This window comes from Ischnura elegans, chromosome 1 (genome assembly GCF_921293095.1).
Source record: "Ischnura elegans chromosome 1, ioIscEleg1.1, whole genome shotgun sequence".
In the NCBI taxonomy this organism is placed as follows: domain Eukaryota; kingdom Metazoa; phylum Arthropoda; class Insecta; order Odonata; family Coenagrionidae; genus Ischnura; species Ischnura elegans.
The window spans coordinates 106055523-106077145 of record NC_060246.1 but is presented as its reverse complement, the minus strand read 5'-3'; the positions used below and the strand labels follow the sequence as shown (position 1 = coordinate 106077145).

The following is a 21623-nucleotide window of genomic DNA, read 5'->3' as shown; positions in this document are numbered from 1 at the left end:
TGCTAGAATTAAAAATTGCTTCAATGTCGGTAATGTTTAAGCTCGTCATTTGCTGCAACCGAGATTGCTGCCTTGATTTGTAAGTCAGGAGCAGGTGATTGTAGGGACCAACCACAGCCTCTCAAGTGGAAAACCTTAACACTCCCTCCTGGCACTCACTCTCGCATACAGAAACACACCAACTCATGCAGACTAAACTTCTGGGAGAAAAAGCTAAAAAGAGTGTGGTCAAGATGCAAATGAAGACATGGTTATAATCTCCTCTCTGGGTTAGGTTCTCTTTGTCTTCTTCCAATATTTACACCATTAGATTTCTGGATCCCTGATTATGATGGGACAAGTGGCTCATGGAAAAGTTGGAAGGAGACATGAAGAACCTGACCCAGTGTCAAAGCCAAGAGGTCTTCGTCAACATATGTCTGTGTCAAAGTTAATTGACATTAGAAAATATTGAAAGCTGAAAATTGCAAAATGCCATTGCTTTTGTGTGGAGAATGTGGATTGATGACTTGTGAAGATTGTAATGAAGAGAGCTGTGTCTTTCCTTTGGCATGTCATCTGTGATCTGCTCAAATTGCTTTACATAAATGCTTACAGTATTGTAAAATTTCAGGTGGTGGCCAAAAACTTGTACCTCGACTAGAAGACTTTCATGTGCAAATATTGGAGACCAAAAGTGGGGAGAGGCATCCCAAGACTGGAATCCCACCATCATTTCTCACCATTACTTGGACAGATATTTTATCTCCATCAGGTAAAACAGCTTCTTGAAAATGACAATCTTGCTATTTATCACATAACATTTTTTAACGGGATATTGTCTTACTTCAAAAAATTAAAAATTTATATTTGAATTATAGCCTCACCGAATGATATATATATGTAATTTACTTACAAATAATCATTTTGGTGACTAAAAAAGCTTTTCTCTTCTTCAGGCCAGATTAAAGTGGAGGTAGGACGACCAGTAAAAGTGCATGGCAGTGTTCCCAGATGGAAATACTTGAGAGATGTATTTAGGAGGCTGGATGATAGTACCAAATGCCTAAAACATGGATTCCTCGGTAAAGAAGCTGGATATACCTCTCAAGAACTTGAATTAACAAGGTACATATGCAAATTTACTGTTCTTAAATTTCTTTCTTTTGCGTCTTATAGTTGGTAAATGATAACCAAATGTTCATTATTGATGGTGATGGTTTTAGTAGGGAATGAACATTTGGTTACTTATGTTAAAGTCGGGAATCATTGCTGATTGGTTTTTCTTTATGTTAGTATTTTGAGGCTCTTGATTTATCTTAATGAGGAAAATGCTTGTTTTGGTCTCCCAGGTTTATGTTCGAGATCTGGGTTGGAAGTTGGTCGTATGGTATGGTAATGCAGTAATATATGTATTAGGAAATAAGTAAGGTTGTGATATTATCAGTTCTTAAAATTGTGGAAAAAACTCCCATTAGGCACAGATATTTTGGGAAGGTAGGAAATTCAATTTGTGATATCGAGGCTACCCTTTGAGGCTAGATGTATAACCTAGAGAATATCTTGTCCCATTGGCATAATACTTCATAGAGATTTAAATCTCTGTTATCTATGTGCTCAATGAAGAGATATTACTAATACTTATTTCAGTGATAAAATTTGTTAATTTAAAAAATCCCAGTTAGAAAATAGTGCCTGTGGTATTTATAGGGTTGCAATTTATGCTACAGAGTTGTCAACCTCACCATCATTGCTCTTACAACCACGTCAGTAGAAGAAAGTATACAATTTTTGACTGGAATGTTAATTATTTTTCTGTGCTGTATGTAAGGAGTTTTAAAAGCTAGACGTGCTTTCTTTGCATTTCAGAGCTAAGGAAGATGGAATGTTAGCAGCTTTACTTCCATATTTGAAGAACTCCTCTTATACCTTTGTCACTGACCAACTTGTTATTTCTGTTGAGTTGGTTGGTAGGAATAATGGAATTAGAAAAGAGCTGTTGGATGAAGTTACCTTGGCACTTAGTTCATTTCATTGTAATGTTTGGTCCACTGAAGGGTTGATACCTTTGGAAATGAAGTATAAAGCTGCTAACAAAGAAGCTGTTCCTAATAGAGTGCATGGGAATGTGAAAGTATCCGCAGTAACTGCTAGTATAACTCACTGTGGCAGGTAAGATTCATAATATTTCAGATCTAAATTTGATTTTTACATATTGGTACTACCTCTAAAGGTTAACAATAAAATTTTGCCTTGTCAGTTGGCATTATTTTTTTGTAAAATTGTTTCGGCATATAGCCGTTTTGGATAAATAATTTCTTTTCTCCACTAAATAATTTTAATAACTTTAGGATTAGGTATTTCTGAGTGCATTTCAAAGTACATGCAGTAAAACTTCGATTTTACGCACTTTGATTTTATATCAAGTCTCGTTTATACGCAGCGGCACTCAAGTCCGGCCGGAAAGCATAGGAAATTGCAATGGTGAAACTTCGATTTTACATCTTTTCTTGATTTTACGCAGTTTTTCGATTTTGTGCAGCATAACCCCAGCCCCTAAGAGGTCGCTAATCTTGATTTTACGCAGTTGTCTTTCGGCTTGTTTTGAAAATCCGACTGGAGCAATATGAAGTTAGGTTATTTATTCGTCTAAATGGGTTGCAAAAATGAATACAAGAACGGTTGAAATGACGTCGCGCTGTTGAGCGTGAAACAAAACCCATCGCGAATCAAATTATTGCTTCCCCCTACGACCTCTCAGTAATATTTCAGGCTCCTTTATGAACATGAATATCGCTCGTACTTAAAATTTGCCGTAGAAGGATATCGAAACCTAAAGTATACGGCTATCGCCGTGTATGCATGATTGAGACAGATGATCACCGGAGATATTAACATTATCACCTTTCGTTTATTATTCGACTTATTGATCAACGCTGTTTATAACATATTTATTGTAAATACAGTAGATGGTTGTTAATCGGAAATTATGAACTACGGAATATCTATTCCTAATGGAAGGTTTTCTAGAATTTTGCCAACGCTATGTTTTCCGTTGCCCCTGCGAAATGATCCGTTAAAAATCCTCCCATGCCAAAATTTTGGCTTCCAACGTGTTCCAAAAAAGATAGTCGTACTTCTAGTATGGACGTAAGTCGATGGTGATTCAACACGATGGTAAAAGCAGCATGCATTGTCTCATTCCACGGGCTAACCCCACATCTGCGGGACGAATGGAGGCAAGGGAAAGTTGCTTGCGCGGCGCGCTTATCAGAACTGACGCAACTAGTATCTCATTGTCAGTGGGTTTACATGAAACATGGTTGGAACTTGCAACTAAACTCCGCTAGGTGGCAAGTGTTTATTTTTAATGGAACGGGAGTTAATGCCCTCTGAGAATAACTCGCGTCGTCAATTGTAATGTAATCATTGAAGTCAAATTCAAGAATTCAGGAATGGCTTAGCACCATTAAATCGAAATACAAAAAGTGTCTGGTGTTGTTATCAGATATGGGGAAGCAAAATATTACGTTAAGATGAGTCATACAGCTCGTGAGTCGAAGGTCCCGGCGCTGAATTCGCGGAAGAATGCCGACAGAGAAGCTATACCCAGTAGATTCTATCAACTAATACAAATTTTTCATGGGATGCGTAAAAATTATAAAGAAGGTAGATTTTTCCGGACTATTAATATTTTTTTTTACTCATCACTGGCGGCATGACGGTAGTTGCGCGGTTATTTAAATAGCTCACTTTAAAAAAGTGATCTAAACACCGGAAAAATCTGAATTTCCGAATATCTTGTGTCCTATGTGCTCCGTATTATCTATGGTATGCTATTTGGAAGGAGGTAACTGAGAGCTGGGGTCATTAGCGCCATGAAGTAAGGGCTGGGGGGATAGGAACCCTATGTTGGCATTAGCCAGGTTGTAATGATAGGCCTTAAAGGGACGAGGGCTTAACGTCCCATCTGCTGGACAGAGTGGTGCACTGGAAGTGCCCTCCACATTACATACTCTCAAGTAGGGATAAGATCTCAGATAAGTTTCTGCTACTGCCAGGACTTGAACCCAGGCCCACAGGGTGTAAAGCCTTTGTGATGTATTAGCAAAATTTTGCTCCCTGTTAATGGGGTTAATTTGGATGACTATCCTCAGATATCTCATTTCTTCAATCTCCAATCTTTGTTTGTCTGCAGGTGGTTAAACGGATTTCCTGCAAACTGCTTTTAATGAGAATATTTTCAAAAATTAGCTTCTCTGCGAGTATTTAGTATCACCATTCTGACATTTCTCCTGGGTAACAGAAGTAATCTTAGTGCCAGAAATGCTAGCAATTCTACCATGTTATTCAACCATGGGAAACATTGCTCAGGAATGCAACGTTGTTTCTCTCAAGGTAACACGTCATCTGTGGTGTTGCTAGTGAGTAAATAAGATTATTAGGCTTCATTTTCTTGCCTCCAAATGAGTAATTGAATCCAGGAAACATATATCTGATGCAATTGAAAAGGATTTCATGCTCTTTTACCGTAAAGCCTCACATATGAGACATTTTCTGGATCCGGTTCTGGCTCAAATCAGAACTATACAAAAGTGTATGACTAAGCGTTCTAAACATAATGAGCAAGTGTTATCCTGAAAACTATACTCCTCCTCAATACCAACCCTTGATTTTACACACTTTGATTTTACACAGTGCCCATATTTCGGTCCCTCCAACTGCGTAAAATCAAAGTTTTACTGTACATGCATTTGTAATTGGATTTCTATTATCAGTCTAAGTTCTGAATGTTAAAAGACCTTTAGGCCACCGGAGAAAGCTATTGTATCTTATTATGAGGTGCTATTAAGGTTCTTATATTATTATTCTTAGCATTATTGTGATGCAATTTAATTTACACTTTAGGAAAAGAGTTTTACTTTATCCATGGAGTTTTGGCATTGATGGAACTGTGATATGGGAGCCTTGGATGAATCCTTGCCACCCTCCACGGATACAGGTAAGTTAGTTTTTCTTGTTTTGAAATAATTAATGAATATGTGGTCGGGTAATAATTGGGGACATTTTAATTAGTATCATATGTTTGGGAAATAATATGTGAGCTTCTTGCGAGACCTTATTTCATTTTTTTCCCTTTTGGTGTAAAATTGAATTTTTTTTTTCCTAGAAAGGTAGGTAAAAATTTGAAGGAGAAAAAGCTAAATTTAAAAAATGTCTTCAAAACGGAGAAAATTAGATTCCAACAGAAGGTTATTTAGTTCAATTGGGTTGTACATAGGTATTTCCTGATTTTTGCGAGTTATGCAAAAAACTGTGTAATACTATAATCCATTTTAATTTTGGGATGTTCACTCAGGAAATGTATAAAATCTCCTCTACATTATCTCCCATTATTACTCCTCTAGGAATGGCCATAAATAAACTCTTATTCTTTTTTCTGACTCATCTGTGTTTTATCTCAAAATCTTATTTTTTACCTCATTTTAGATTAAAACTTGATTATGTGCTTGCACCTTACATAGATTCCTAAAGTAATAATAATATGCAGACAAATGGTATGGAATTTCCTCTCAATTGGTTTGATTCTAATTTTGCTTGTCAGGAGCTGTCGGTAAAATACTAGTATTTTTTGTCAAGATGACTATTGACTATTACCCGAAAATTACCCAATTAAAACTTGAAAGCAATATCTGTCAATTTTCATTCCTAGCCACGGAACATCACCAACCTTGCTCAGGTAATTTTTGTCCAAGAGTCGAATGGCCTGCAACATGAGGCTTACACGTACCCTCTTTGGTGTGCTGTCCACCCCTGTTCATGCTGAAGAAATTTTGGTTCAACTTGGGTTCTGATGCGTAGTAGTGAGTGAAGAGGCCTCTGATTTAGCTAGCACCTCACAAGGAGCAGAGCTTTGAAACACAACTGCACATCACCCTCTAGGATTTAGTGAAGTCAACTAAACACGTCTGCAGAGGCATCTTTAGAGAGAAGGCTGCAACAAGCTTCCTCTCCAGCAAGGTCTTAATTGCCCTGGCAATTTTACTGAGGTTCTGTGTGCTAAGCTCTTGCAGTCCACCCAAGATGGCAACGGAAGGGAATATGGGCTTCCTAGAGGCCACATAGAAGGGCCTAACATCTATCACCTTCAAGCTCATTAAAATAACGATGGGAATGAAGGAAATTAGATAGCGTAGTGGTCTGTGCTTTGGTCCATGTTTTGATTCCCGGTTCATGGAAATATTTTCCCATGGCAATTAATATGAATGAAATAGGTACTGAGTACATTCTTATAGTAATGCATCTGCTGATCGAGACTGTGCATAATTTAACTGCTTGGGGTCAGTGCTGTTGTTCAGTGTAAAAAATTTTTTATGCAGGGAGCATGTATACTTGGAGGGTCATCTTCTACTGAAAGTCTTTGGCTATTAAAAAATATTTTCTATCTGTTTAAAAAAGGTGTATTGAAGAAATAACCGTTATTGTTTCTTATCTAATATTTCAGCTCAATGCAGATTCAGAAACAATCTTGGTGGAGCTAGGTCCTGACCATCTAGTATTGTTGAATACTGCTTTATCAGATTTTCAATCTGTGGTAAGTTTCTCCTCACTTATGGATGGATTTATTTTGTATCACATTATTGTGCACAATATTTTTTGTTCAATTTTCTCCTGACAATTTTTTCAAATTTTTTTATAGATTTCTCCCGAACGAAGTTCAGAGTATTTAAATGATGAAAATGGGAAAGAAAGTGATAGCAAAGAAGATATGATTTCAGCAGAGGATTGCCATGATTCTCTTCTCTTAGTAGAGCCTGTGACCTCTAAGGATGGTATTTATACCAATGATACCTTGAAAAAGCCTTACTCTGGCCAGTTTGCTCCATCCATTTCCTATCATTCCCAGTTCACTGATATTTCATGTGCATCATCGCCTGCTAAGGAGCAGCATTATCAAGACGATCTTAGAGCGGGTGCATTCATATTTTTGGATAATTTTGTTTCCCACACATCATCACCATTTCCGTATCAAGTGAGTGTGTATGGATTTTATTTTCATAGTTTTATAAGTGTATTATAGACAGAAAGCATGCATATTCAAAGGATTAATCCTTGAAATGAAATATTACAAAATCGAACATACCAAAAAATATTACGTATTTGTTGTTGCATATCTCAAAAGACAGTAGTAAAAGCTGCATGTATCTAGTTGTATGTATAATTTTCTAAAAATTTTGGCAGTACTAAAGAAATTCCTAAAATTTGCCTTTTTCTGTTTGATAAATGCTTGGATGAACCTTCACTTAAAACCACTATTTCAGGTTATTTTCAATAAAAGTCCCCCTACAATGACTTGGTGTTATCCTGAGCCTCGGACTCTCACCAGAGTTGATGTATATCCTGTGCCTTTTGTCATTGCTTCTGAGTCAATGTCAGGAATGTCTTCATTTCCTCATGGACAGTGTGCGACTGATCAGGTAAGTGTCAATTTCATTACTCAAGTAAGTTTATTTATCCTTTTTAAAGTAGCATTTTCGTGAAGAGATTGCAGGGAGTAAGTGAGAACCTTTCAGTTTTTGGATATATTTTGATACTCTTCATCAGTTGACCAAATATCTTGCATAAACTTTCGTAATCTCAGTTTTGTCCCGTCCTTCTGCTGTTATATGTCAATATTTACTATTTATTACGGTTTGTCTGTGTTCATGCAGTAACCAAGGGGAATCAAAAGTCTCTCTTGAAAATAATATCATTGTGCTTAATATTCTTCATCACTTCGCCACAATGTTACTGCCCACCTCTCCCTAAACATTTTTTGGTGTGACAAGAGTTTCTGTATTCCCTTAATATCCAAGAATTTGGAGCTATCAACCTTGAGAATTATTTATATCAATTATCCAATGATGGAAGATTTCACTCTTGTTGAATGTGGTGAAATCTCAATGATTTCACCGCATCACGATCATGTCATTTCCTTTCCCACAAGATCTACTAAAAATTGGCCCTGGGATATCCTTTAAATATCCAGCCTTCAACTGTTTGTCACATAGTTTGTTTAACCTAAATCTTGTGCCATTAACCAGTCAGTGTTATGTGTTGACAATTTTTATTCTGACTAGCTTGAAAAGAGTATCATTAATTAGCACTCACATAACTAAGGAAAAGGTCTCCCTAACAGGCAAATAAGTATTTATGGCTAACAGTTTAGCAGTCTTGCTGATTTTACATGAATATGAATTTTTTTATGATGAATACCATCTCAGCCATGCATACTTACTGGGTTGTGGCAGTTTAGTCGTAATGAGACATTTCACCATCCTCGAGCATCCCTGTGCCCCTTAATTGCCCATGCTGGCTGACACCATTTTACTTTACAGGTTATTTGCTCTTTGCAATATTGGTGCGATTGTCGTAACCAGTTCAATGACTACTGCCATTTCCAATTGTCTGAATCATCTTCTACCAAGCTTGATTTGCCATCATTACTAGAACCCAGCCGGCTAGCCATTGCTCGGATTTGGCGTGTTCAACTGCAGTTACAATCAAAAGCTGACAGCAGGTATTAAAAACCTAATTGTTATAATCTTAATAACACGTTCTTGTGGATTCTTTTTCTTTTCTTTAATAGTATTGTTCAAAGATAAATACCCTAAAGCATGTATTCTCTGTATAATAAAAAAAGAAACTGATTTCTCTGATGCTTTGTTGGTACTGCTTTAATGGTGATTTTTGTTTTTTAAACAAGTAAATGTAAATACATATTTGTATGACATGAAGTTTCAAATTATGCTGTAAAACTGAGTTGCGGCATCAGCTCAAGGTAGATGGATCTGCAACTCAAGTTACAAACCAGTCGAGCTTTCAACTATTTTGCATCTTAACACAATCAGAATGGAACACATCGATTGACATAGTCCTTTCCAAGTGGACCTACAGATCATGGAGTTGGACTTACCCTTTCTTTCAGCTATTTATTCTTTTTTTCACTCTTATATAAGGCTATTTTCCCTTTTGACATACTTCCAACTGTCATTTTGCCATCAGTAAGTTTCTAGCAACCATGTGGTGTATAAAGTTTTTGGATAGCAGCTCTTGAGCCTTTGTGAAATTCATCTTTTCTTCATTTCCGGTTTCCATCCAAAAATTGATTCGATTTCCATGACTTTCTGCTAATTCGGTTCTGCACTGTTAACACATGTATTTAAACAGTTGCCACAGTTAGAACAGATTAGAAATCGATTTATTATTGGTTTTGTGCAACCAGGTTAATAGGTGGTGAATTGGTCTCATGGTTATATAGATATTAAAATTTTGTGAAGCGTTAGCTTTGTAAATTTAGAATCTTTGTGCATTGCTGAATAGAATGTGGGTAACATCATGACCTAAAGGTTAGGGTGCTGGGCCACTGATCTATGGTTCCTGGGTTTGAATCTGGTTGATGCTTTCGGACTCCCCTAATGAAACCCTCGTGGAGGGTTTTGGGAGAGGAGTTGGCTGTCATACTCTGTATGTCTGAATTTGGAAGACTTTTCCTTATTTCTGGGTTAGGTGTATGTAAAACTGTATTGATGAATTGTTGATGGGAGTGTTTCCTTCAGGCATGTGTTACTTCCCAACAGATGACTGATCAGTTGCATTAGCGGACCAAGATCATAAATTGCCCTTTGCATTAGAGCCACATTAGCATCTGGTTTACAACTCCAGATGCAGAATTGTCAACTTGTGTATGGTGGGCTTTAGTTTTAAGGAAATGTGTTTGGTAGATGGTGATTTTCTTTGGTATTTTGTGGAAAAAACATATTCATTGGTAGATTTATGGTTTTTTTGGGAATATCCCGCGTCAGGTTATTAAAATGGCCGGCGTTTCTTCTCCTATGCCGGAGACCTCATCAGGGCAAATGAGGTAATTTGCCCTGATGAGGTCTCCGGCATAGGAGAAGAAACGTCTGCCATTTAAATGACCTGACGCGGGATATTCCCAAAAAAACCATAAATCTACAAACATGGACCGCGAAACCTTTAGTAATTTGTATTCATTGGTAATTTTTTAGTTTAAATGCTGCTGGTGAATATAATGTCTCTCTTTCGTTTGGTGTTCTATTTATCTAGGGAGGATGGTATCCTTCGGGAGCAAGTGACCATGTCGCCACGTAGCCTTGTTGGTTGCATGAGAGTGGACTCTTATTTTTCTCCAAGTCTCATTCCAGCATTTGAAGCCTCGTTGAACTTGACGTCATTTCGTATCACATTTTCCAATCATCTCACGCATGTTGTGAAAAGTAAGTTTGCTATTAATTCATATTAAAATGGTATCACAATGTGGGCTATTTAGCCATCAAGTGCTCTTATATCTACACGTTTAACATGTGCGACACTGAGTTCAATATGATGCTAAGCTAATGTAAAAAATGAAAAAACGTTAATTCTTGGAGACTGTGGTTCATGGGTAGTAGGGGTAGTCATGGGGAATATTTGACTGTTATTGGTTAAAAATTGGTAACAGACTACAAGCTAAGAAGGAAAAAGCAGCAGCATGTCTGATTGTCTCTGCCACTCTGCTCGTGTGAAGTAATAGAGGTACCCGAGAGTCGCAAAAAGATTGACTATCTCACAGATGGTAAATGTTCTATCTACTACTCTAAATTGTTTATCTGTGATAAAAAATCATTATTATTCACTTGTAAAATATTTATTCTGAAAATTTTGTAATAAGTGAGCATTATGCAGTCAATAAATTTTGATGTAGCTCTGAATTCCATCCATCTGTCTTTTCCCTACCCCATGTGTTACTTCTCTCATGAAAAGCACATGTTATGGTAGATAAATGAATTTAAGAAATGAAGTGAAAATTGTAGACTTTTTCCCATGGCATAAAACTGAATTAAACGTTAAAATATTTATGTGACAGTGGGAATGTCCAGGCTCATGGAAACCTGTGGCTTCTATCCATTTCTGTATTCAATTTCAATCGTGAGGGTGAAGAAAGACATTGTGATTTATGGGTGGGTCACACTATTATCTAGATGAAGCCATGGTGACTTATTATTGGATCCTGCTGACGATTAGGAAAGACTCAGAATTCATCTTAACAGTGGGTCATCCTAATTTGAGGGTTTTGAACTTAATGTCTCTCTAAGATATACTATCTGAAGTGTAGCTCCTCCTAATGAACCCCCTTGAATAATATTACGTATTCTGTAACCAGAAAAAATTTCATTCTGGCTACGGCATAAGTTAGAATCGTGTAGTTATTGTATACATGTTGTTGTTTTCATTACTTCGCAGAACTGCCAAAGCCTCTACATTCATTCACTTATGATGATGCAATGCCAGACAATCAGCCATTCTGCACAATGTCCATTGATGGTGCTGAATTATTTTTTTGCGTCAAAGAGCCATTGATTAAAAGTGATCAGCATCCTGCTTCTGTTGTTGTCAACTTCAAGAGTCACTTTAGACTGGATGTTATTGATTATGCATTCCTTACTCAGCAGTGTGTGATTGAACCATTCTTAGTGGAGGTAAGGAGTCTCTGATTTTTTTCTCCTAATGATTATATGATTATATATTTATAGATTTTGATTTATTCAAATGTTTTATTTCAGGGGTGGGTTGGTTTCACACATTTATCTTCATTTTTATACCTTTTCACTAACAGTTGGTCAATATAATACTGAAATACCTCAGGAAAATATAAATACAGCAGACTCCTGATTATCCGGCTGCGGTTTATCCGGGTTGCGGATTATCCATGCATGATTTTTTCACTCTCGCTCAATTTTTTCCGCGATATTTATAAAAAAAACAATGGAATGGACGCAAAATCAATGGCATTACGGCATTAATGCTAGGATACACCAGCCTTATTACTTCCGTTAGAATCCCCTTTGTAAAACGGTAGTAGTCATGCGCTAGCTGCATTCACAGGCGCACCGTGTTTCTGTTTTCCAAGCCTCACAGTGTGTGACCGGATCACGGATAAGCAGCAGTCGCAACCCGGGCAACTTGTGCGAGACGCAACTGCTTGGTGCCTGACAGTGTAGTTTCCGACGTCGAGCAGTGGTTTTGAAGCATTCATGCAAAAGCACTTTTCTGTATCCGTGATCACACAGCCACGGATGTGTGGTTTTCGAAACCAGGCCTTACATGGAGAATTAATAATATTAATACAACCATGTTATTACTGCTAAAAAGATCGCGAACTGGCGAAGAAAGCTCTCAATTAGTTTGGGAAGCACTCTTAAATAACAGACTAACTGCATAAATAATAATATATTGTTTGTTTTAAGTAAATTATGAACATCACAAGACAGTTAAGTGAAAGTTTGGATTTTCCGTGTTTTTCGATTATTCGTGCCGTCTCTCCCCATCATTAGCCCGGATAATCGGGAGTGTACTGTACAGAAAAAACTTTATAAAAATTATTTTGGTTAATTAAAGAGAACTTAAGAAACCGTTGTTCTGCTATTCTGAATGGAAAGGTTTTAATCTCAGTAGGTTGTAATTCCACACCTCATTATTGTGCAATTTGCTATTCTGAATAGAGCTGGGCTATAAATTGCTCTGGAAAATAACCTGATAATTAACAGTGCATGTTTTTTGGAAGCTCCACCTTTTCCAATTTAAAAACTTTTCCAATCAGTTTTTGCAGCCGATGAGAATTAGCTTAATTAACACCTACTCATTTTGATGATTGAGAAGTAATAAATAACCACTATTCAATCAGAAATAGCCTTGGCAATGTCCATACCTTAAATTTGCTGTTGTGAGAAACTTTTCCTTGTATAATTGGTCTCATTTATTCTTTAATTGTTATTATTTTTTCATTAGGCTCTACTGGCATTGGTAGATACAGGTCCTGCATCTTTCAAGACTGCAACTTTCAACATTTTTTGCAAACCCATAACCATCCATTTTGGGGCAGCTCCTGCTCATACATTTTTCATTTCCATGCAACTTTGGAAGGATGTTCTTAAGTCAATGTCAGAGGATGAGAAGACAACTTCTAATAATAGGTAGCTGTAATTTAAGTATCTTGCGTTCTTTATCTGGTTGTATTAGGTAATGTGAAAGATCTCTTGAGCATAATATCACTTATGGGTTCTGGGAAAATTATTTTTTATTAATTAAAGCAAAAGCATCTATTTAACTGGAATCACTGAGTAATGAGGTGAATCCTTCATCCTTAAATAATTGCTGGTTTTATAAGATGATATGAAGGGTCTTGTTTTAAAATAAGATATGAAATGGTGAAATGTGATTAATATCACTCTCCTTTCATTCATCTGTTCTTTTCCAGATACATGACTTTAGTCACCAGATATATAATTTGTAATGATACAATGCAATCGATCAGGTTTGGACAGACTGATTCCCATGAGAGCATTCAAATAGATAGCAGACAATGCCATTTTTATTCATGGTTCTCACAGAAACAAAAACAGGTTTGTAATGATTCTACTACATATTTTCTCCTTACATCAGCATTCGTACTGGTGAGGGAGGTCATGGTACTGGGTACATCATTAACAAAAGGTAATACATTATTATGTGTGCCACCGGGTGGTACCTTTCACCTCTGGCCAATGAAGACGGCACCAAGACTTATGGGGGTGTAGCATTGGCGAACAGCGAAGCCGTTTTGAGAGACGTACTCGCGAAGCGGGCCTCCAGCGGTGTGCATTACTCTTCCACCCTGGCTGTCGAAGCCGGCCCCGGAGACTTTGTGGGTACAGGGCTTTCGAAGAACAGAGTAGCCATTTAGAGTAGTTTGCTGGCAAAGTCGGCCATGAGGGGCACTACCGTATCCTCTTTATTGGGGGCACAGTTTCGAGGAACAACGAAACTGTTCAGAGAAGTTTGGCGGTGAAGTCGGCCACGGTGGGTGGTAACTTTTTCCCTGGCTGGCAAAGCCGACCCAGTGACTTAGAGGGCTTAGGTTCGAGGCTCAGTGAAGCTGGCCACGGGGGTGCTGCCCTATCCCCCTGGACCCCGGGAATTTCGGGGACATAGGTTCAAGGAACGGCGAAGCCGTTCTGAGGAATGTGCTGGTGAAGCTGGTCACGGCAAGCGATACCCTTTCCCCCTGGCCAGCGAAGCCGGCCAAGGGTACATATAGGGCACAGGTACGAGGAACAGCGAAGCCGTTTAGAGGAGTTTGCCGGCAAACCCGGCCACAGCGGGCGCTACCTTTTCCCCCTGGCCCCAGGGATAAAAATTGTTCGAACACCCATAAAATTAGATGGGGAAGCCAAATCCAGGGATCCTAAGGGGCATAGCCCCGCATCGAGCTCGTGCGGAGTGCCGTGAGTAATTTATATGTATTGCAATAAAACAATATGTATGTAGAGTTGTTGTAGTTCTGGGAAATTAGGGAAAAATCAGGTATCTCATCAACATGCATCTCAGGGAAAATGTATTGCATGACACAAAAATCAAAATAACTGTAGTGCTTTCAGATAGCATACGGCTTGCTTTTTTGTCGTGGAAAGACACAGTGAATTGGCCTTTGGAAATATGGACTTTACAAGTTCCTTTTTCTTTCGACTGTATCAAAGTTAACAATGTAAATTTAATTACTTTTATGATGTGTGTTACTTTTAAGGCAAAAGGTGATTGCCCCATGAACACAAAAAAAGAATTCTAGCCAAGTTACTAGTGTAATGCGACTTTTAAAACCAAGATATATGCAGGTGTCAAACAATAAATCAAGTACTAATAACAATGACAAAAACAGGACCTATCAGAGGGCATCGCCAGCAGCGAGTTGGGGAACTAGAATGACTCATCCGCTCAGCGAGAGGAAGGGGGGCTGCGAAAGTATGGAGGGGTAGGGACAGTGGTGGGGAAGGAAAGTGTTCTCTGGGTGTTTGGGAACTCTGCTTTCCTAGCAGCGAGGCAGGAGAGAATACGGACGGGAGTATGGGATGAGTGAGCGTGTAAGACCATGAATTTTGTGGTCTTTTTTTTCTACGCAGAAACGTGCGAGCTAAGTGATTTGTGCTGTTTGAGTTTTCAGTGTCTCTCCTCTTATTTGGGTCTAATACCGATAACACAGGCCTGAATTTTTATGGTTCTACCATGTTTTTCAAGTTCTGTTGATGGAGTACCATATATTTTTGTATGCTGAATCCGAAAACTGTCTTTTTTTTACTAGATTGAGTCATTTTTCCAAAGCATTGTACATATATGTATATATTTCTTCAGCATTCCAGGGCACAATATTAATGCAAAAAGGGTATTTTTTATAATTTCACCTCAGTAGACTGCTGGAGAGACAAATTAAACATTGTCTCTGTAAAATTTTTTAAAAAGAGTTCTGTTAAAAATGCAAAAATTGCTTGAAAAAATTAGATTCACAAAAAAATACAAAATCTTAGTGCTAATGAATTTGTATTGTTCTCAATTATGAAAATGTCATTATTTTTCAAGTGTCCAACTTTTTCTCCCTTTATCCTTCTTTTTCCTTGGGTGCTGTCCTCTTTTTCACCTCCTGGCATCTGGTCACCCTATTTATGGTGATACAATTGTAAATAGTATGTGGTTTAGCAATCTTTAACATGGTGAAAATTAACCTTTATATAACTTGTGCTTCAAATAGAAATTTCATGGTATATGTTCATTTTGGTCATAAAGTGGTGTCTCTTCATAAATTTGTATTTAAGATGTTTAGCTGGTGAAGTATGTAAATGAATTTAAGTGTTCTTTATTATAGGCCCTTACTTTTTCTTTGGAAAGAAGTGGAAAATGGATGAACACACTGGCTGTTAATATTGATTATGAAGGCACGAAGCTTTGCAGGTGGGATAAAGACAATCCAGAAATTAATCTCTTTGTGAATGTGGAATCATTGTCTGCCACTCAAAAGAAAGTAAGTAATCGTGTACATATTTTAGTATTTTTAAGTTCTCTTTGTGGAGAAAGGTTATGATTTTTTGCTTGATTGAATGTTTGTGGAAAAATAATAAGAAAGGAAAATAGAAAATTGTACCATTTCTTACATTAAATGATAAATAAATTGTTAATGTGGGGTTCCAAATATTATGTTCAGGAAGTGATGAAAGATCTAAGTGTGGATGACTGGTGGCACCCTGAGGAGTCGGTTAGGTGATTTGTTTCTTCATTGTGATGTGGAAACTGTAGCTGTAGTTAGCAATTATAATCCATTTCCTCTTCAACCAAAATAGCAGGGATTAAAAATTATTCTATTCCTGATTATTTTTAAAACAGGCTGCTCGATCTGTATTCCTGAAGCCTAACCTCAGTGTTTTACAATTACGAAGTTGGACTCAGTTTCTTGTGATTTTTAACTTAGTAATAAAGAAATTTTTAATATCCGTTCTTAGGTCACTGTGATGGGGCAGCTGATGGTGACTAATCTATTGATGGAACCTGTAGACCTTCAAATACCATTTGATAGCTGGCAGTTAGAGGATGATAGCAGTGCAGAAGAGGAAAAAAGGGATAAGAAAGAGGTCACACAAGCCCTTGTGATACCTGTTGCTGCCCAAAGTACTCCTGCATCTGTCATTCCTTCATTGCTTGCAACCTCTGAGCAATCATATTTTAGGATAAGGTTCCAGGGAACAAGTGATGGCTTGACTAATGGAGCATGGTCTGGTAAAGTCCCTTTGCTGCCGGATACCACAAGGGATTTTGTCTCTTACCCTGTTAAAGGTTCGTTGATCGTTGGGTATTATTATAAGCAGATTCAAATGTTGTAATTTTCCCATTTTTATTTATTACTTTCATTGTGACTGATGCATAAATACTATGATGGCTCTAAATTGCTGTTGAACTATTTCTATCTTATTATTTCTGAAGTTATTTTGATTGGCTTGATGTTTCTAATTTAAAAAAGTTTATAACACAGTGCCTCTACATGAAAGAAATCATTATTATTGTGTGTGGTGCCGGGTTGTATACCAGAAAGTTGAAAATGTTAGAAGAATTTTGGTAAGTTAATGACCATTGGGTGCTATAAGTTAGAATAATTTTTAGTTACACTCAAAAAATGTTTGCTGTTTCAAAGTTCTATTCTTTAATAAGCCCAGGTAAGTCATCTTTTTCTTAAGATAAGGTGATGTTAGTTTAAGAGGAATTTATTTTGTTTTGTTAATACAGCATGTTAATTATTTAATTATATTCCAAATTTACAGTTTTCTTTTGGATTTTAAACCATATATTTGGCTGCATTTATATAGGTGGTCATCAGTCCTCTGTTTGCTGTGAGGTCATATTTACCCATAAGTGCTGATGTTGAAGTGACCACTCCTGATATGGTAGTAAAAATGCGTACAGTTGCTAGAGGAAGAGGGACTGATCAAGAGATATATTGTCCTGGAACTACAGAAACAAAACATGTTTTAGAGTTTATCTTGGAGTAAGTTGACTGAATTACTTAGACTATTTTATGTACTGTTCTTTAAAGCAAAGTAATATATCTGTGACATTTGTGCTTTGAACTTTTGCTGCCCATGCCTGAGCACGATACCATCTCCTTACCATTCATCAACTGTCCAAGCTCAAGAGATGATGCATCTGAAGCAATTTCACCTGAAAATCTTTAGGTGGTTTTAATTTTTCAAACTTAGCTCCGCCAGTAATTTTTGTGATCTTCTATTCTTTCACTCATTTTGCTCTGGGAGGTACGTTAAAAGCAAGGCAACATTGGGGGGATGGAATATATCTTGAGTGATGGCCGTAATTGCATAAGCTGTGTCATATGTTAATGAAAATTGCTGACCTCCAAGGGCCCATGGTTGTCAGGTCCCTGTAGGGACCCGGCAGCAGATGGCTAGTACCCCCTCCTACCCCCCTAGATAATTTGACTTCTCAAAAATTACAATATTATGCAATAATATTGTCAGAAATTGGACATAGTTTAAATTCTGAGGAGGTTAAATAAAAAAAAAATAGGGGAAAAAACCCTCTTGAAGCAAGGGTGTCCCTCAAAACCCATGGAGAGTGGGTGGTCCCAGGCTCCCCAACTAATTTCCCTAACTTGTAATGGTTTCAGTATTCAATGGATTCCCTGTGGTGCTAATGATCATAGTTTCACATGTTATATGCGAATCCCTTACTACCCTGAGGACAGTATCATGTTTTATCATGAGTAAACCAAAACTCAGTTACCAATTGCTCTACCTACAAAGGAATTGTTTGGTTTGATTCATTGATTTGCTTCAGCATGGCTCTTTGAGGTTTTGTTAACTTCTGATTGCTCTTACTTAAATATGCCTTTGAATTCTTATGAAGCATCTATCTATCTATGCATCTATCACCACCTCTAGCTTAAAGATTTCTGGGTTTTAATTCAGGCATTGTGTATCATTGCATACTTTCTTTACTTTAGGGGCCAGCCGCCATTTAGTGTTCCCATGTCCTATCAGATGCTTAAGAAGAATCAGCAGATTCTAGATGAAACTGAGCAAAGTAAGGGATTTTTTAAAGCCTCTAGCATTGAAGAAGTTTTGAAACAACTGCAGCAATCGTTTCGGGAACCAGAGTCAAAATGGCCTTATGTTGGAGAAGAGTTTAATGGCATAGATTGGATTGCTGGTCCTCTGTCTCAGACTGATATTCAGGTGTGTAAGCCTGGTGTTTATATGTATAAGTTAAGGGAGTTTCATCATCTTATTTTTACTTCAACATTCCCAGCGGTGTGGTGATAACTAGTTGTTGATGTTGGCGACACCTTGGTTAATTTGTATCTCTAGTAATCCAGTTTGTGTATTGTATTCAACAAGTTGTTTATTATCTCAGGAAATAGTGCTGTTAGTATCTCAGGAAATAGAGCACTTACTGTGCAATTCCAGCTCATGACCAACTGGAATGCTGTAGACAGAGCAAACACAGTGGGTAATTTCATTGCCCTTTGTGGCTTCGGTGCTCCAAACTTCATGATAACACTCAAAGGACTCATTCAAGTTTGTGCTGAATCCGCATAACTGCCAGACATCCTGATGCCAATCTTCCTTTGAATTTTTTTATAATGTAAAAATGCATGAATGCCTCGCTTTGTTCAGCAATATCTTTAATGTTCAGTATTTGAGGATATATGTATGGTAACACTCGCTGCGCTGTGCGCGCTCGTTAGGGGGCTACACCCCCGCGGCCGCCTTTGCTGGCCGCCCCCACTGGACGGCTTCGCCGTCCCTCCCGCAACTCCTCGGAACGGCTTCGCCGTTCCTCACCGGGAGGTAGAGGTAGCCCCCAAACGGCTACTCCATTGCTTCCTCGGAACGGCTTAGCCGACCCTCCCGCGACTCCTCGGAACGGCTTCGCCGTTCCTCCTCATCAGGGGTCGGCTTCGCCGCCCGGAGGTTGAGGTAGCCCCCAAACAGTACCCCCCTACTTCCTCGGAATGGCTTCTTTAATTTTTTTGGGGGGGTCACAGGGGGTTATCGGGGGACTTTATGTGCTTGTCCCATATAACGCGGCATCGTTTACCTTCAATAAAAATTCCGCCTCTTTAGCTGTAGTGCAAGCATGGTTTTTCGACGGTGTCACCCGTTAAAATTAAATATTCTGCGTTCTCCTGGTAGCAGCACGCAGGGGCACGTGAAAGACATCACTCACGTGAATTTGGTGTCCCTACGTCGTCGGGATGTGGCAAAAAAAAATTCTGAAAAATCTAGAATTGTGTGTTGGGGGAATGCAAACTTAACGGCGGATGTGTTGTAAGTAACCAAACGTTGTAGGAGTTGCGATTTCAATGGAAAATTGATAAATGTTAATTACTCGAAATTCGTTCGACTTATGGATATTTTAAGATAGCCAAAACATTTAGGAAAAAATCTAGTATCTTGCATTTCAAGGAATTTGGCCTACGATTATTTCAAGTTGGTCAAAAAAATTCCTAAGTTAGCTCCATAAGAAAAGCATTGGAAAAAATACTTCAAATCAAAATGTTGCAAAGAAAACCACACCAAAAAATCAACCAAAAAATCTTGTATCTTATTTATTAAGGACTTTGTCCTACAGTTATTGCAAGTTGGTTTTAAAAAAAATCCAAAGATAGGCTCACAAGAAAAGCATTGGAAATTTGAAATAATTATAAAAAATACTTTAAATCAAATAATGGCAATTACAACCAAACCGAAAAATCGAGCGAAAAATCTTGATTCTGTCAGAGAAATTTCATGTTCCTGAGACATTTACAAGTAGGCAGTAAATGGAAAAAGTTTTAGTTCCATAAGGCTCCAATGTTAATTCGGATCGATATATCTCGAAAACCAATCGATTTTTTCGAGTTTTCGGATTTTTCTCCTCGATCAATATTTTTTCCCCACCACTAGTAAAAATTTGGTCTTCCCAGCACGTCCGGAAGTGTTCGGGAATTTGTATACGTGAATCAGTGAGTGGTCAGTGAGTGAGGTATCTGTCACACATCGGGTTGTATATATTATAGATTGTATATATTATAGATATATCCCGCCACTTAATGATGTGCTTATTCACTTGCTGATCTGCAGGCTAAGAATGTCAACCATGCTGGTTTTGTGCTTGGCATGGTATCTCATCTACTACTTTAAGTTTTCCATGAAATCTATAAAAAAATTAACCATTCGATTTGCAGCATTCTTATCTTCACTGTAGTTTAAAATGTTGAATACTCTGAACCATGATGCTAGAATACTGGTTCATCTTCCAGTACTATGCAGCATAGTTTTTTACTATTAGCATAATTTTATTTACTATGTAATTAGAATTTCATTTTTATTGAAATAGTGAAACAGATTTTGCTCAAAAAGTGATTATCAAATGTGATGACATTTTTTAAAATTCTTTTAAGGTCTGCTGAAGTTCGCAAATTATTATGTATTAGAATTATTCAGTCATTTAGTATTATTTACTTGAATATATTTTAAAAGCAATGCTACTTAACTTTGATTAATGGATGTAATATTTTTTTATCTTTAAGATATCGTATGTGAATCCATGCTATCATTGCAACACATTGCTGGTGCAGGTCAGCCCTAAAGTTTTGTTGGTGAATGTGTTGGGCATTGAAATTTATCTAACTTCAGAAGTTGAGGAAGTGGTCAGTGAAGATGATAGCTTGGAAACTATTAGGAGAGTTAGCCGGGTCCATACCAGGCAAACATTGTGCAGTGTGCCTCATCATGGTGTTATTGCTGCTCCAAAACTTGAGGTTAGACAACTGTCTTTACAAGTTATGTGTTTTGTCACTCAAATTATGGAATGAAAATATCTTTAAATCTAGATTTGGATTTTTTAGTCATGCATATTAATGCAGATATCCTGATGTTTTTCTGAGAAATTCTTGCTTCGTGAAAATTCATAGTACAAAAGCTTCATAGAGTCAAAGAGATTTCTGATGGTCGATTTATCTGAAGTAGAGTTGTTTGTTATCTTTCTTGAGTCTGGGCACCTGTTTTTCTCTTGAAGTTCATCATATTTATATATTTTTCTTATACGTCATAGTACCCTTAGTATTCCAAGTTTGCTTGTTTCTCTGTTGCAGTTAATCCTTTTCAAATATCTTCCATATTCTTCAATGCATAATGCCCTATGTATGTATGTATGTACTTCAAAAATGGTTTCTGCATTAACATCAGCTTTTTATGCCACCGAATTGAGACTCATTATAAAATGTTTTTTTTTTCATACTTAAATTT

At 37.5% G+C, this 21623-nt stretch overlaps 1 protein-coding gene across 1 annotated transcript in view; it reads left to right on the top strand.

The window, feature by feature from the left end:
• Positions 1 to 21623, top strand: part of LOC124167627 (vacuolar protein sorting-associated protein 13B) — a 104655-nt gene that overhangs the window by 56014 nt on the left and 27018 nt on the right. Inside the window, exons 28-45 of the mRNA XM_046545610.1 lie at positions 614 to 754; positions 939 to 1107; positions 1849 to 2151; positions 4888 to 4981; positions 6485 to 6574; positions 6680 to 7012; positions 7302 to 7457; positions 8358 to 8539; positions 10090 to 10259; positions 11266 to 11501; positions 12811 to 12995; positions 13280 to 13424; positions 15695 to 15850; positions 16326 to 16656; positions 16853 to 16935; positions 17184 to 17362; positions 18335 to 18566; positions 20906 to 21136. Coding sequence (XP_046401566.1) covers positions 614 to 754; positions 939 to 1107; positions 1849 to 2151; positions 4888 to 4981; positions 6485 to 6574; positions 6680 to 7012; positions 7302 to 7457; positions 8358 to 8539; positions 10090 to 10259; positions 11266 to 11501; positions 12811 to 12995; positions 13280 to 13424; positions 15695 to 15850; positions 16326 to 16656; positions 16853 to 16935; positions 17184 to 17362; positions 18335 to 18566; positions 20906 to 21136 — 3416 coding nt within the window. The remainder of the gene's footprint in view (positions 1 to 613; positions 755 to 938; positions 1108 to 1848; positions 2152 to 4887; positions 4982 to 6484; positions 6575 to 6679; positions 7013 to 7301; positions 7458 to 8357; positions 8540 to 10089; positions 10260 to 11265; positions 11502 to 12810; positions 12996 to 13279; positions 13425 to 15694; positions 15851 to 16325; positions 16657 to 16852; positions 16936 to 17183; positions 17363 to 18334; positions 18567 to 20905; positions 21137 to 21623) is intronic.